The sequence below is a fragment of the Harmonia axyridis genome, chromosome 6, assembly GCF_914767665.1.
Source record: "Harmonia axyridis chromosome 6, icHarAxyr1.1, whole genome shotgun sequence".
Classification (NCBI taxonomy): domain Eukaryota; kingdom Metazoa; phylum Arthropoda; class Insecta; order Coleoptera; family Coccinellidae; genus Harmonia; species Harmonia axyridis.
The window spans coordinates 16853096-16869230 of record NC_059506.1 but is presented as its reverse complement, the minus strand read 5'-3'; the positions used below and the strand labels follow the sequence as shown (position 1 = coordinate 16869230).

The 16135-nt window shown below is 35.6% G+C and overlaps 2 protein-coding genes across 6 annotated transcripts in view; both read right to left on the bottom strand.

Moving 5' to 3' along the window:
* LOC123682754 (succinate dehydrogenase [ubiquinone] flavoprotein subunit, mitochondrial) overlaps positions 1-16135 on the bottom strand; it is a 49004-nt gene that overhangs the window by 6377 nt on the left and 26492 nt on the right. The window contains exons 9-10 of the mRNA XM_045621527.1: positions 14353-14555; positions 9183-9429 (exon numbers count right to left, since the gene is read on the bottom strand). Coding sequence (XP_045477483.1) covers positions 9183-9429; positions 14353-14555 — 450 coding nt within the window. The remainder of the gene's footprint in view (positions 1-9182; positions 9430-14352; positions 14556-16135) is intronic.
* Positions 610-6283, bottom strand: LOC123682753. Of its 5 annotated transcripts, XM_045621523.1 has the most exons (9): positions 5610-6269; positions 2657-2875; positions 2366-2584; positions 2052-2195; positions 1783-1845; positions 1523-1627; positions 1249-1469; positions 996-1155; positions 610-737 (listed from the first exon to the last, which is right to left on the bottom strand). In XM_045621523.1, the coding sequence occupies exons 2-9, from the start codon at positions 2850-2852 to the stop codon at positions 634-636; spliced, it is 1212 nt and encodes a 403-aa protein (XP_045477479.1). In that variant the 5' UTR covers positions 2853-2875; positions 5610-6269; the 3' UTR covers positions 610-633. The 5 variants fall into 5 exon arrangements, with proteins under 5 accessions (XP_045477479.1, XP_045477480.1, XP_045477478.1 ...); XM_045621524.1 differs by lacking the exon at positions 5610-6269 and having other exon boundaries at positions 2052-2165; positions 2657-3809; XM_045621522.1 differs by lacking the exon at positions 5610-6269 and having other exon boundaries at positions 2657-3223.

Here is a 16135-nt window from a genome sequence, read left to right as displayed (position 1 = left end):
GCACGCGGCATTACCAATAAGAAGGACGAGTTCGAGGACTTCTTGAACAGGCATGAACCCAGATAGCACAAGAACATTCATATTATATTCATAGAAGCTCTGGTTGGAATGTTTAAATATTCCAAGAATATTACCAAAACACACTTAATATATTCTGGGTACATTCTATGGACATTAAAAGTGGACTGAGTTTCATATTCTATAAATGTTCCCAGAATATTCTTGAGAACTTTCCATGTACATTTACGGAAGATTCGTGAAATATTTTTCATACATTCTAGGAATATTCTTGAGAACATTCTAAGTATATTTACAGAAGATTCGTGAAATATTTCTCATACATTCTAGAAATATTCTATGAAGGTTAAGATTTGAATTGAGAGCACATTCTATGAACGTTCATTGAATGTGCTCCAGAATTTTGGTTTAATTAATAAATAATAATAAATACAAAAGTAAAATATATATTGAAAAAAAAACATAAAACTGATTTTTCAAAACCATAACATAAAATAAAAAAATAAAATATACATTGAAAAAAAAACATAATACTGATTCTTCAAAAACAACATGAAATAAAAGAATAAAATCTAACATTTTTCCAAAAAAATAATATTCTTATAATAATATAAATTATTTTTCTTTGGTGCATCGCTCCTTACACTTAACCAGCCATTGTTTGGCTGATGCTTCCACTTCCGCTGCATTTGAATTTTTATGCACAGCCAATACAGCATCTGCAAAAAATAATATTTTTTATTTTCTACTTCTATGACAGTCTTGAAAAAGATGAAAGGCTTGTTTTGGTTTGCAGTTAGGGCTTTCCTAATTTTTTAAAACACTGAATTAGACATACTGCTTAGACAGTGCACCAAAAAAACATTGTTGCAATTTTTTAGATACTTTATATCTGTACTTAAAGATTGATCAAATTTTAAACCATATCTCTACTGCCCTGCATATTTAATTTCTTTTGAAGTCCATAAAAATCTCACCTATGAGTACTTTGGATATGAGTAAAACTGAGAAGTTCTTTTTTTTCTTAAATCCTATCCAACTGTACTCAACACCAAGTTGACTGCTTATAAGCTTCTCCATTAAACGTCGTACCATAATTTTGGTGGTACCACCACCAATTCTTGATAATTCCAATTGCTGAAAATTAAATAGATAGGTATATACATCTTTACCGCAGGGGAGCCTTGAGCCAACAAATAAGACGGTAATTGTTGAATTCTCTATACTCACCACTTGCTGGTACTTCTCTCTGTCTGCCAAGTGACTCTCAAAATTGTGCAGTTCTTCCTCAGTTGCTAATGGAAAATTGAATTTTGAAAATACTGATGGAGGAAGGTTTGTTGTTACAGTATTTTCTTTAAGCGCTAATCTACCTATATCATCAGCCAACTGATCCAGTTTAAAATTTAAAATGGACAGATTTCGCAGTACTTGCCGCTTAAACTGCTCATCTGCAAAGCAAAAAAATAATTAAATTTCTCACTATAACGAATAAAGCAATCACCTTTCAAGTAATACTGTCTATTGTAGTAGCTCCCTTCGATCTCTGTTGCTGTACATTCTGCCTCATTTCTGTCTGGATTTCCTGGGACAATTCTAAGTGGATTTCCTAAACAGTTGGTTTTATTAAGAACTTTGAAAACAGTACATTAAAGTATAAGTGGACATTAAGGTCTTTAAAACACGCGCGATTTTTCGAGCATGACGACAAAGCTATTTTCTACAAGCTATTCATAGAGGTAGTAATTGAATTTTTTTTCTCACCTGCATTATCAAATCCTGGGACGTTTGACTCAATCCCTAAATCATCATCTGAATAAGGGTACACTGAAAAATACCAAAATCAGATATTGAAAACTGTAACATGCATACTTTGATGAAAGTACAGCGACTCAATGCAGGAGTGCAGCAATATTATTTAATTACAAGAAAAATTTTAAAGAATTAGAACTACTTTTCTCACTAACAGAGTTATTTCAGATAACAGGGATAATTTTTCCTCAAAATGAATCAGAAAAAAATAAAAATCTCACCAGCGCTTTCTTTATCCCTTCTTTTAAGGGTAGACATCACAATTTTAGATGCTTCACCTGCATTATCAGAGCCTACGTATGACTCAAATCCTAAATCATCATCTGAAGGGGCCACTGAAGAAATACCAAAATCAGATATAGAAACTGTAATATACATATGAAAGTAGAGCGACTCAGTGTAGGAGTGCAGCTATATTATTTAATGGCAAAAAAAATTGAAAATAATCAGAACTACTTTTCTCACTTACCGGGTAATTTCAGATAACAGGGATTTGTCCCCAAAATAAAACAAAAAATAGAAACAAAAATCTTACCAGATGTTTTTTCCTCTCTTCTTTTGAGGGTAGGCATCATAATTTTAGATGCTTCTGGTGATAGACTATCCTCTTTGTCTTGTTCTGATGATTCAGAATCCTGATATTTTTTATTCATTCTGATTTTTCTATGTCCCAACCCTAATAGATCAGAATCAGAATTCAAATCAGAGGTACTCTCCGCTTCTAGAGCCTTCATTCGGGCAACAGATAAATCTCCTGTAATGTTATTTTGCTGTATAATCATTTTAAATTACTTCAAAAGTAGATTGGCGATTTTGTTTCACTTACCATATATTTCCCCAATTACTCGTGTTTCATGTACGTCCCAGTTTGAAGAAGGTGGCATACATTTATTGATCGCTGTCTTGAGCTTCAGCCTATTGAAGGGAGGCCAGTGACATTGGTTGGAGCCTCTCAACCAGGAGACTGGTACCGCTTCTACTGTATCCTCCTTTAGAAAATGGACCACTCTCCAAGCATTCATGATAATGAAGTGAACAAAAACTACTAGATAACAAAATTATATCCTGATAAAAAACTTTGTAACTTGTGACTGAAATTTATGAAAAATACAGTTTAAAATACAATTCATTTTTGTTTCTAATTCGAAAGCCAAACTGATTTCGATGTCTAATATCACTTAAGTAAGAGCACCATCTCACTCCAAGTTTCATTAATATTAGTTAGGTTCAAAACCTGGATAAAAAAAATAGCGACAGTTATAAAAAATGGTGAAAGTATCACAAAATCATTTTGAAATATCTAGTAATATAATTTTTTCTGAATAAATCAATAGAAATCAATTCATTGCAATTACATCTTAAAAATTCTAATTATTCTGAAATAAAATATTTTTGGATATATTTCAGCAATCGTGCAAAAAGGGGAATACAATATATCCATCATTATGTGGAAAAGCTACCATTTTTTTTGAGACACTATCCAAAAGCCTGGTTTCTAATGAGCTTTCCTTTCTCACAAAATAAACATCAATGTCAGATGAGTCACATGAACTATTTGGACGAGAAAAAATATCACTTGTTTCTGTAAAAACTTTTCCATATACATATATTTGTTCCTTCTTTGCTATGAAATTGTATACTTTCATAATGTTGCCATCTTGCAGTAAGCAAAATGTATCACCTGACCTCTTTATATTAATTGTGAAATAGTCAAATCTGACCAACTCAAATTGTGTAGAGTATCCTTCTAGAGTAGGACCATCATTATGATGACGTTCATATTTTAAAACTCCAATGTTTTTTGTTTTTGGAACTTTCATCCTTTCAGACAATCTCTTCATGATTTGGGAAAGCGGCTTATCAGGTTTTCTGACCATGTTTTTTAAAACTTGCATGAAATTTTCAAATGGGAATGCACTGTAGTGATCCAGCTTACCAAACATTTTTACATCATCAACAATATGAACCAGTCCATGAATGTTATGGGATATAAATTCTTGACCATAAATATTCCCAAAATCTTGAACAAAATATGTCAGAAGAGATTCAGCCAGTTCAAAATATTCCTTATCAGCAATATGTGTTTCATTACATAATATTCTGATGGCGATGTGCAGGCATATAAAATTTTGATACTGCGCTTGAGGTAGAAATTTTTCCAAAACCACTGGACCAGAATATAAAAGAAAAAAACGAAATTCTGTAGCTTTCCATCTTTTAACATCATCCAGCGAACGAGGTTTTCTAGCAAATTCTATGGGGGTGTGATTTTGAAAAGATAGCAGCATACTGGATATTTCCCCAACTGCTGATGATCCTAATTTGAAAGAAGGTTTACCATATATCCATATATTAACAATGAGCTTTTTCATCACACCAAGACAAATTAAATGCATATACTCCAAGGGAATATCACTTACCATGTTGAAATCAGGTATATTTTCAAGGGCTGAAGTTCCTGTATGATGTTGTATCTGATTCTTTTGTCTGAAATCTTTATCAGTTCTTTTTTTAGAATTTATCTTGGGGAAACATGTACGATTTCTAATGAATTCTCCTTTTTGCACACATTTGGTGCACGAAAAAAATCCTGTGTGACCCTTGGTATAGGAAATAAACGATTTGGCTGGAGCATCAGCAATGAACGCTTTAATTTTGAAGGGAATGCAAGCACCATTCACTTTAATGCCATTATTAGATAGTTCCACTGCATCTTGGACAAATTCTCCCAGAAAATCATTAGCATTCGAAGGTTTCTCATAACCATGGTATACACCAATAACTGCAACTTCTCTTGGATCATCATATAGAGAACAAAGAATTGGGTATATTTGACTGCCAGAGCTTTTGCTGAGAGGTAACCCATCAATATTAATGAGCAATTCTATTTTATCATAACATTTTTTCGTACAGAGATAAGTCACAGCCTCAGTAATACCAACGTGGCAATAAGAGCCTGGATCAATATTTCTTACATCAATGGTTCGCTTTGTTGATAAAATAGTACGAGCATCATTCGGAAGTTCATCTAACTGGGCTTTTGAACTTTTTAATATCTTCAATAAATCACTTAGAGCAACGTGACTTATATTATATTTAATTGACCACAATTTCAACTTAGACTTAATATCTTCCTCTTTATCAACTTTCTTGTTATCAATATGGCTAGTTTTTGTTTGAAGAGAATCTAATATTGGGAATGAATATTCAGAAATGTGTCCACCTTTTCCTTCCTTAATTAACTCAATATTTTCCATCTCATTCAACTCATGCACTGGGTTTTGCAATTCCGGCATGTGCATTTCAACATCATCTTCATTCCTGATCTCATTCTCAACTATCGAAGAAAAAGAAGCAGAGGGTGGAATATTCGGATAACTCAGGCTCATGTCCGTCTGGATTTTCACTTTCTTATAAAAATTTGCTGAATACTTTCTTGCCATGATGGTGATCTTACTTAGTTATGTCAAGTAAAACTATCACTCTACAAGAAAATCAAATAGGTAGTGATAGAATTTTTTATCACCTGATCTTGTCTTACTAAGTTATGCAAAGTAAAATGTAACTTCGAAATCGATTTGCGAACTTCATCAAACACGTAAACATATAAAGTCACAATAATATTGCAATGAATAAGTGCGAGAAAATATATGACTAACCCAAAATGAAAAAAAAAGAAGGTTATGTCACAGAACACACAGGTGTTCTGTGGTTATGTATTCAGAAACTAATTGAGTGATAGATAATATATATTAAATAACATAATAACCATACCTTACCTTATATGCATATGAACCAGCAACAATATTTATATTTCACATTCACAGTTTACGAACCCGAGTTGAAGATCTGCGTTCTGCATTAACCTAACCTAACACAACGCACAAAGTTAACTTTGTGCCACAGAACATACAACATACGCTTTGTGCGTTGTGTTAGCATTTGCGTTTTTACCAAATGGTGAAACGAGAAACTTGATGATTCCGCGTTTTCGGAAACTTACTCTGGTTCACTCGTAACCATTATTTTACCTTCTAAAAGTAAACAAAGATTAGGGATCCAGTGAACCCGAGTAAGTTTCCGAAAACGCGCAATCATCAAGTTTCACCATTTTGTCAAAACACAAAACACCACGCCAGAGAATGCGATTGGAAAATTATCTTGAATCATTCTATGTATATTCCTCCTGAATCATTCTATGAATATTCGTAGTGTTTTAAGAATATCCCATGAATATTCCTTGGAATATTCTACAACATACCTCTTCTGCACTTTGTAGGAATATTCCTAGAACATTATCATGAAACATTCTATGCATATTCTCTTGAATGATACTATGAATATTCGTAAATGTTTTGAGAATATCCCATGAATATTTCTTGGAATATTCTACAACATACCTCTTTTTCACTTTGTAGGAATATTCCTAGAACGTTTGTGCTATCTGGGAAGTGGATGTAGCACTGGAGTGGAGTGTGAAACTCACCTCAAACCATGCCTCTCTCTTAAAATCCGTAACCAATAGACCAGGTAGAAAACTACTCAAAGAGGACTAGAGGCGTGTTTTCGATCCCAGAGCACAGACAATGATGGCTGGAGATCTGAACGCGAAACATCCAGCATGGTATAGCAGAATCACCAACACTTATGGAAGAACTCTGAACGATTTTGCCGACAACACACAAGAAATTGTTATAGACGCACCGAATGGGCCAACTCACCACAGGCCACTCACCAGTACATTGGTATTGGACATCGCGATGTTAAAGAACATCCCATTAGTTCAAATCAAGTGAAATTTATTTCACAAATAGTTACAAATCCGTTCATCGGATCACAGCCCTATCTGAGTTTATTTCCGATCATAATCCTCTTTTGGTTCATATTGGGGACGAAATCGATGAGGATCGGCCGGAAACCAAGTCATATATAGATTGACAGGTTTGAAGGACCAAATGATTAGACGCTTCAATGCGAGTTTTTTCCTTGCCCAGTCGAATTCACTGAAGTTGAAAAGATTAAAGACAATAACGGCAGAAAAGAAGATCATACAGTTGGGGCAGTTCGGTTTTCAAAGTCACTCCACTGTGCAACAAGTTTTCTGAGTAGTGGAACAAATCAGGGATGGATATAACCGCAAACAAGTCACAGGGGCTTTGTTCTTGGATGTGGCCGAAGCTTTTGATACAGTATGGCACAAAGGACTGATATTCAAACTGTTTGCGGCCGGCCACCCATTCTCCTGGGTCCAACTTGTGGCCTTTTACCTGCATTCTTGCAAGTTTAGGGCCATAGTTGATGGAGGACTGTCTTCAGAGAGGTCTCTTTCAGCTGGAGTTTCGCAAGGTACATCTGCTGTCTCCGCTATTGTTTACAATATATGTATCCGACATGCCGAAAACGAGAAAACCTCTATGACTCTGTACGCAGACGATACCGCCATTCTTGCCAGTTCGTGGTGTCCAAAAATGGCAACGAGGTACCTACAAGAAGCCATCTACAGACTTCAAGCTTGGTTTGCTCGATGGAGAATTGAAGTAAGCCCTGAGAAAAGCGTAGCCGGAAGAAGAAAGATCCCAGGGACACGTCGTAATGTTTGTAGGAGGATGGAATGGAAAAATCAAGTATCTGGGAGTGATATTTGACAAGAAGCTTACTTGGAAACAACACGTCACCTCAACTGTGATGAAGGGAAAGACGGCATCGTTAAAACCGCTCCTATACAAAATCAGTAAAATGTCTCTTTCCTACAAGCTTCTTCTCTATAAGTCCACCATTTGGTCGGTAGCCGGTAATGGCTTACGCATGACAGCTTGGGGATTCGCCGCAAAGATCCATTCGCAGAGACTTCAAGTCGTGCAGAATACTACCCTGAGGCGAGCCGTAAATGCACCATGGCATGGAAGATGGCACTTTCCTAGGAAGTGCGTGTTGAAGACAAACTTTCACTGGCACAGAGATTGTGTAATGATTACACAAACCTTCTGAGTGGCATAGTGCCACCCATTAGAGCAGATCAAAATAGCTCACCAGAGGTGAATTATATTGAGATTGAGCAGTAAAAAGCTAATAGCCTAACTGCAAAAGAGAAAAAAGTTCTAAGTTCTAGTATCTTCATCATTCCGTTACCGAGCTCGTACATATGCACACGTATATTCTCTTCTGATATAATTGGTGAGCACAGTTGAAGTGTTGTGATTTTAAAATCTGGAAAAGTATGTGCCTGTTGTAAGTACCTACACTCCGTATAACAATTTTGAGGTTGCACATTATTCCCTGAATGATTTTGTCCGCTCTTCTTTGGGCGTGATTTCTTTGCTTGTTTACCTCAGGGTTCCTCATCATTGAGTCGAACATCTGACTGATGTTGGGAGTTCCCTTGATAAAGGAAACCACATGCGCTCCTTCAAATATCCACTAATTGTCGTAGTTGTGTTTTCATCTATTCCATACGTGGCCTTTTTCTGTGTGCCAAGTTTGAATTTTCCTGGCGGGCCACATAAGAGTGAAGCGTGTGTCCTTGTTTTTGGTACTTTTTTCCCTTTCTTTCTGCTTTTCGCCTAGTGAACAGTTTTTTGCGATGGGTATATTGTGTTTCTGCTACAAATAATCTTTCGCGGAACATTTGATTGTTACCTGCAATATTTGTCGCAACACTCTTGGGAATTCCTGTATCGGAATGAGTCCATCTGAGGTTCGAGTTGTTAACTCGAAAAAAGCAATTTCGTAGTCGTGTAAGAGCTGCGAGATGATGGGATATGATTTGTATTCGTTAAAAGGAGTTATTGTGGCGCTTCAGGTTGTCGGAGCTTGGTTCATATTTTAGTATATCTGATATTGCCATGCGCTGAGGTATAGTAAGTAAGTAAGTTAGTTTATTCATGCTTTACAATCAATTGCTTGCACACATCATATAAAATTCAAATAATTTAACAAATAGGTAGATATAAAATATCATACATATATAAAACATTCAATAAATTAAATATCACAGCCCACAAGGTTGAAGTCTAAAAATTCCCGATACTATAGAATGATTTCTTTGCTAAAAAAATTTTTATTCTTTTCTTGAAACTATTTACAGGCAAGTTCTTTGTTTGAGAAGGGATTTTATTATATAGTTTAACCGACATATGACATGGTCCTTTTTGAGATGAAGTTAATCTTCAGAAATTTGCCCTGATGAGATCCCTTCCCCTAGTATGATACTCATGGTAACCTCCATTCTGATTATAATCATTTTTATGAGCATGAGCATATATCATCAAAAATATAGACAAGGGAAAGTCAATATTTTATAATTAATGAATGCAGTTCTGCTTATATGCTCGAATAATTTTATTATTTCTCACCTCTCCAGTTTGAAAATTAGGCTTAGTAAGCGAATGCTTTCTGAAATGTTCATGAATAGGCCTCTTTTTCTGATGTTCCAGAGGTTGACTAAAATCAAATTCATCGATTCTCACTGGGAAATCCTCTCGGTGGTGTGATCCTCTACTCTCCTTTCGTTCTTTGGCTGCGAATATCGTTTGGACACTGTTTATCATTAAATTGTTCAGTTCCCAAGCTTCAACTAGGTCTGTGTTGAAAATCAAACTTCTGAAAATATATCATGAAATGATATTTAATGGCTTCGGTGATTACTTGACGGAAATACACTATAAATAAAATGAAACAAATGAATTTCTTCTAAAAAAGTGGAAACAGATTTAGGTAGAACAGTTTTACATGTCACTTCCACTCACCAATAGAACCAATTGTAATTCTTTCTATAAATTAAATAACTCAATTTATGTTGTACAAAGGCCACCAAAATGTTAGTTACAAATCAAAATTTTAATAGTAGGTATATTCTACAACAAGATGCAGAATGGGTTCCTATTCCAACACGAATGCGAAGTTTTCGAACGCAAGAGTGTTGGAATTGCCTTCTGCAATGAGTATTAGACTTCTAGAGTGTCTAAACGATATTTTCCCTATTTCAGTTAAGTTTTTGTGAAATATTGTCGAAATTCAATGAAAATTTGAGATTATAAATCCTAGTCACATTTGTATTTATTATTTTTGTGTGTGTGTAGGATGCGACTGATTTTGTCAGTGACACCTTTGATAAAAGGTAGAAAAGCTTTAAGAGGGAAATTTTCTGGAGGATTTTTGGTTTGTTGTGTATGGGTCTGATGTCGGTTGATGGCTTTCTGAACTTGTTGACTGTTGTAGCCATTCTGTTGTAGGGATGTTTGGAGGATGTTGATTTCTTTTGTAATGTGTAGGCTATCTGTCAGGGCATCTTCCCTGACAACCTTAAGATAGCCACAATCAAACCCATTTATAAAAAAGGAAATGTAGAAGATCCCAATAATTGCAGGCCAATAAGCATACTTTCATCATTCTCCAAAATTTTTAAATGGATCCTTCTCAACAGACTTTCAAAGTTTTTTCATAAATTTAATATCTTCCCAAAATGCCAGCACGGCATTGTGAGAAATAGATATATAAAACCGGCTATTATCGAATTCACCAATGAAGTTCTTGAGGCACTTGAACAAGGCGAGATACCAATTGGCCTCTTTTTAGATCTATCATATCAACGGCATTTGATTGTGTAGAACATAAAAAATTGTTAGAAATATAAGACAACTGTGGAATCAGGGATAACCAGTTGAAGTTAATGCAGAGTTACAGGGTAGCATAATGGACTCTTTTTTGTTTGTTGTCCATCCCAGTTCATTGTATCTTATATTTAGAAGAACGAATTATAAAGCTGTGACGTTTGCAGATGATACAAATTTTCTTGTTAGATTGAGTAGTTTGTCAGCACTTGGAGGGTATGTGAGTGATTTATTTAAGCACGTGAAATAGTGGTTTGGGGATCATAACTCAATTTTAAATGCCGAGAAGTCAGATTTTGTAATTTTCTATAATGAACATTCTAGAATAAATTATACTCAATGTGTACATACTGATGATGACGACATTAAAGTTAGAGATCATTTAAAATGCTGAGGTCTTAGACCTGATAAGCACTTGAAATGGAGTGAATATATTGATCACTCAAAGAGTAGATAAAATTGTGCTTATTTTACTCTCTTCATGATAAGGAATCAAATTATTTTAGCGTTAAAATTTAGATAACACAAGGAGAATCTTTCCTTCTAATGTACCAGCCCATAAAACAACTTTGAGAGGAAAAGGTGTTCAGTATACAGGGTGTTCCATAAGTGGCACGTCACAGTGACACCGAAGGTAGGTCAGCTAAAGAGGGACCTAACCAGTCTAACATGACCCCAGTAAAAGTTGCATGGTTTTCGAGTTATTACCAAATTACGTTTTTTAGTGAATTTTCACCTTTTTTAACATTGTCAGGGTCAGAATTCTGCTGGAAAGCTCTCGAAGCTTATTTTTTTTGTTGTAATGGAATCTTAAATAGTTATTTAAGATGACATGAGTATGATTCTGTCAAAAAGTTATGTGGATTTCCGTAAATTAATGGATAAATCTTGATTTCAATTGCTAGCAAAACGAGAACTTCGACTTTGGACACCTGCTGTGAAAAAAAAATCCTTGAAACAAAACGAGCAAGTAACATCAAAAAATTGGGCATTTTAGACAGATTTAGAAATGGTACAATACACGAATCTTATGCCCATAAAACTAGGTATTTTCATCATTTTACCGATGCCCTACTTAACTAAGTTGAAACTAGGAACCCCGCTATCAGGTAATTTTGCCGCTTGCTATGACATTACATTTGATACCGGGCTTTGTTATTATTTGTTAAAGTCACAATAGGGAAAAAGATGGATTAGGGGAAGCGAAAAAGGAATATTATTGAAAAAAAAGGTAAATTAATTAAAAACAGACTTGACTTTCGATTATTTATTTAATTCTTAAATCTAACTTACAGTAAATGTTCAAACTGTTTCCCTCGGACTCTAATGCATAAATGACACCGTTTTATAATTATATTCAATTTTCTTAAACTAATTTCCGATATGGTCCGGGCTGCGTCGAATACGCGTTCACGTAATTCTTCCTCGCTTCTTATTGGTTTTGCATACACTTTGTCCTTTAAACATCCCCAATAAAAAAATCCAGTGGATTCAAATCCGGGGATCGCGGTGGCCACAGTATGGGTCCTAATCGCCCAATCCACCTGTCGGGGAATGTGTTGCTGAGGTGCTCGCGAACCCGCCGAGCGTAGTGTGCCGGGCAGCCATCTTGCTGGAACCACATCCTCTGCCTGAGTGCCAAGGTCATTTTGAAGCATTTCCAGGTAGTTTGCCCCGTTTAAAATAGCTGGCAACTCGACCGGTCCTATTATTTGGCCGTTAAAAATTCCCGTCCACAAATTGATTTTGAATTGGTATTGGGACCGGTCTTCTCTTGTTTCGTGCGGGTTTTCTAGTTGCCAGCTATGGATATTATGTAAGTTGGTGTATCCGTCCCTTCTGCAGGCCGATTCATCGCTCCACAACACTTCATTAAAAAAGTTGGGATTTTCTCTCCACTTTTGTATCATTTTTCGACAAAATTCAACACGCGGTGCATAATCAGTCGGCTGTAGAGTTTGTACGCGTTGAATGTGGAAGGGATGGTATTTGTTCCTGTTCAAAATTCGTTGTGCCGAGGATTTGGGGACTCCAGTACGGCGTTCAATATTTCGCACTGAAGTTCCTGGCTCCGCTCGCACTTCTTCTAAAACGACGTTGTCGTCAATCGTTCGAGGTCTTCCAGATCGGCTATTCGTCCCTGGTAGTCTGCCCTCGCGATAAGCATTTGCAGTTCTCAAAATGACTTCGTAGTTGGTAGGATTACGATTCGGATATCGTTCCAAGTACAACCTTGCAGCCATCAATCTTGCATTGTAACTCACATTGCCTCGATTTGAAACACGCCTGGTTTCGCCGTAAATTAAATGCATGTCAGCGTACTCACTATGAGTAAACTTGTGATTCGCCATGGTTGCATACACAAATCAGTGTCCGATAGAGTGCCGAGTTGTCACTTTATTCCACAAATAAAGAGTAAATCAGAGTCCAGAGAAATGCCAAGTCGATTTCAGTTAAGGAACACACGAAAACAAAGACACGGAGAACACGGGGATCGCACGAAACGCAAGGTAACGAACTGATTTGGTTTGCAGGGCCATCGCTGCTCGTGCTACATGATCGAACAAAGCACTCTATCCATCCCTTCCTTTACCAAGTAGATAAAGAGAGACAGAACAAGTCTCTCTCTAGGGACGGCTAGCGAGGTGCATAGTTTTAAATTAGTTACATAGGGCATCGGTAAAATGATGAAAATACCTAGTTTTATGGGCATAAGATTCGTGTATTGTACCATTTCTAAATCTGTCTAAAATGCCCAATTTTTTGATGTTACTTGCTCGTTTTGTTTCAAGGATTTTTTTTTCACAGCAGGTGTCCAAAGTCGAAGTTCTCGTTTTGCTAGCAATTGAAATCAAGATTTATCCATTAATTTACGGAAATCCACATAACTTTTTGAAAGAATCATACTCATGTCATCTTAAATAACTATTTAAGATTCCATTACAACAAAAAAAATAAGCTTCGAGAGCTTTCCAGCAGAATTCTGACCCTGACAATGTTAAAAAAGGTGAAAATTCACTAAAAAACGTAATTTGGTAATAACTCGAAAACCATGCAACTTTTACTGGGGTCATGTTAGGCTGGTTAGGTCCCTCTTTAGCTGACCTACCTCCGGTGTCACTGTGACGTGGCACTTATGGGACACCCTGTATGGCCATAAACTTGTATAATGCATTACCACCTAAGTTGTGAGGTTTTTCTGGCTTACAGTACTTTAAGAAGAGGTTGTATGATCTGATATTGAATTCTGAACCGTATTGTCAGGAAATTCAGGAACTATTGTAAAAACGATTCTACATTCTATATAATATAAGTGAACATTTTTGACTTGTTCCATATTTTATGCTATGTGTAATTCTTTGGAATGAATAAACGTTACTACTATGTAGATAACGCGCTAGACAAGGAAGCGCGGAGGTATATAGACCTAATATCAAATAGTATTCGATATTAGGGAAGGCATGCCTCGAAACGTTTACTTCTTAAAGAGGAAGTGATATGAATAAACAATAATCGTGAGATTGAGCATGGATATTATGGAACAGAGACCCAATGCCATACTGTAAGATGTGAAATTGAGGATGAGATGGATTAGTAAAATATCCGATTAATACGTGTAATTTCCAGAATTTATTTGGTGAGGTACTGCCTCATAGGACAAGCCGCCGCTGAATAGACTATTCTCTTTATTTCTACCTTCCAAAATGTTGTCATTTACGATCGTTAAAACTTTTACCTGGTACTTTTGTAACAATCTTTTACTGAACGCGAAAGTTGTGTTGTAAAAAACAATATATAGATCAGTTCTCTTATAAGAGTTATGTAAAGTGAAGTGGTTCAAATTTACAGTGAAAATATTAATTGCTTAGGGGAATTATTGATTACAATATCATGTTGTTTTTGATAAACTTACCTATCCTTAGTTTTTAATTCCCTATACATAGTGAAGATTTCCATCATTTTTTCACAACCTTCTTTCAAATAACTATCTTCTCTAAAAATTGCGGCATATTTATGCAAAGTTTTCTGCATTCTCACTCGTAGAAAACTTGTTGGGTATTTTCCATCAGCATAACGACACCAGTGCAAGTTACTTACAGTAGATTGCCCAGCATTCTGAAAAGTGTACTCATTTATAAGCAAAATTGTTATTATTATTATAACATGATATTGAGGCTTTGCCTATAAAATCAAAAATATGTTTGAATAAGAAATGCAGTCACAAGAAAAAGATTATAACAATAGAAATTATAAGAAGAAAGGAAAACACAAAAAAACTAATTCACTTTCACAATCACACTGCATTCTGTGAGGCCCACAAGTCTAATTTGTTCATTTGTTTCTTGAAACTGTTCACACTAGCTCGGTCGGCAATCTCTTCCAAACCTCAAATACTCTGTTGGAAATGAAGTACGAAGTACTGCCTAGTGGTGGTAAAGAATCTCTCACGTGAGAGTTTGAACGTATGTCCTTTGAGGTTGTTCAAGTTGCACACAAAAATATGGCTGAGGTCACAACAGAAGAGACTATGTAGCGATCTATAATTTATTATGAGATCGTCCCTCAACCTCCTCAAAGAGAACCTGGTGATATCCATGAGAGCTAGTCTACTTTCTTAGTCCGGACGCATAAAGCCATATGGTAGTCGGGTGGCCCTCCGCTGAATTGATTTTAATCTTTATTAGAATCAATTCAGGGATATTACTTTTTACATCTCTGGCCGTTGGCCCTCTAGAAAAATATTGCGAGTTGGCGATCAAAAAAAATAAGAAAAATTACAATAAAATAGAAGAAATTGAGACTATTTTCGGTGAAATTAAAATCCTGTATTTCTGAAACGGCTTTGTTCCATTGAAATTTTATTGAATAATATTAAGTCTCAATTTGATCCGTTCTTTTCCATAAAAATTTTCTTTGACCACAGTTAATTTTGGCAGTTTCAGTTGATTCAATAACTTGAAAAAGTCAGTTCAAATGAATAAAAACTTTCTGGCGCCTCTTCTTATATTGGGCAATTATAAGATCCAATACCTTTCGACTGAAGTTAAGTTGCGAGCGAGCACACTTTAAACTTAATGTTTTTCTAAAATAGGTCGTTATTTCCAAATTTATGTAACAATGCCATGAACTTTATAGGTGTGTGAACAGGGTGTCCCAAATTCGATACTAACTGAAAGCAATTCGACAACTTTAAAAGGCTTAGGGCCGGTTTTTTGATATGCTAATAAATGAATGTATTCATTTTGCGCAGGTTTCATACGTTTACCTATGCTAAAGGAATACAGTTATTTATTCTCATGTGAAAAAACCGGTCCTTCGAGAAAAAATCTTCAAAAACACTCGATCTTTTTTTTATAAATGATAAGATATCAGAAAGCAAATCAGTTCGAGATATGTTTGACGGACATATTCAAAAAAACTATTCTTGTCACTGCTTGAAACTAACTTTGACTCGATTCTTTAAGCTGATTTTATGGTAAGAGAAAGATTATTTGAGTATCGATATCTATAGGCGTTACTCAAATTTATTAGGACATAAGCGCCACTCCAGAAAATAATTTTCCATAATTTCTAGATCTTCATTGAAGGTATTTTCAATAATTCCAAAATCAGAATGACGAAACAAAAGAGCAATATAATCGGCATAGATGAATTTCTCAGATGTGATAACAGAGGTATCACACAAGTATAAATTG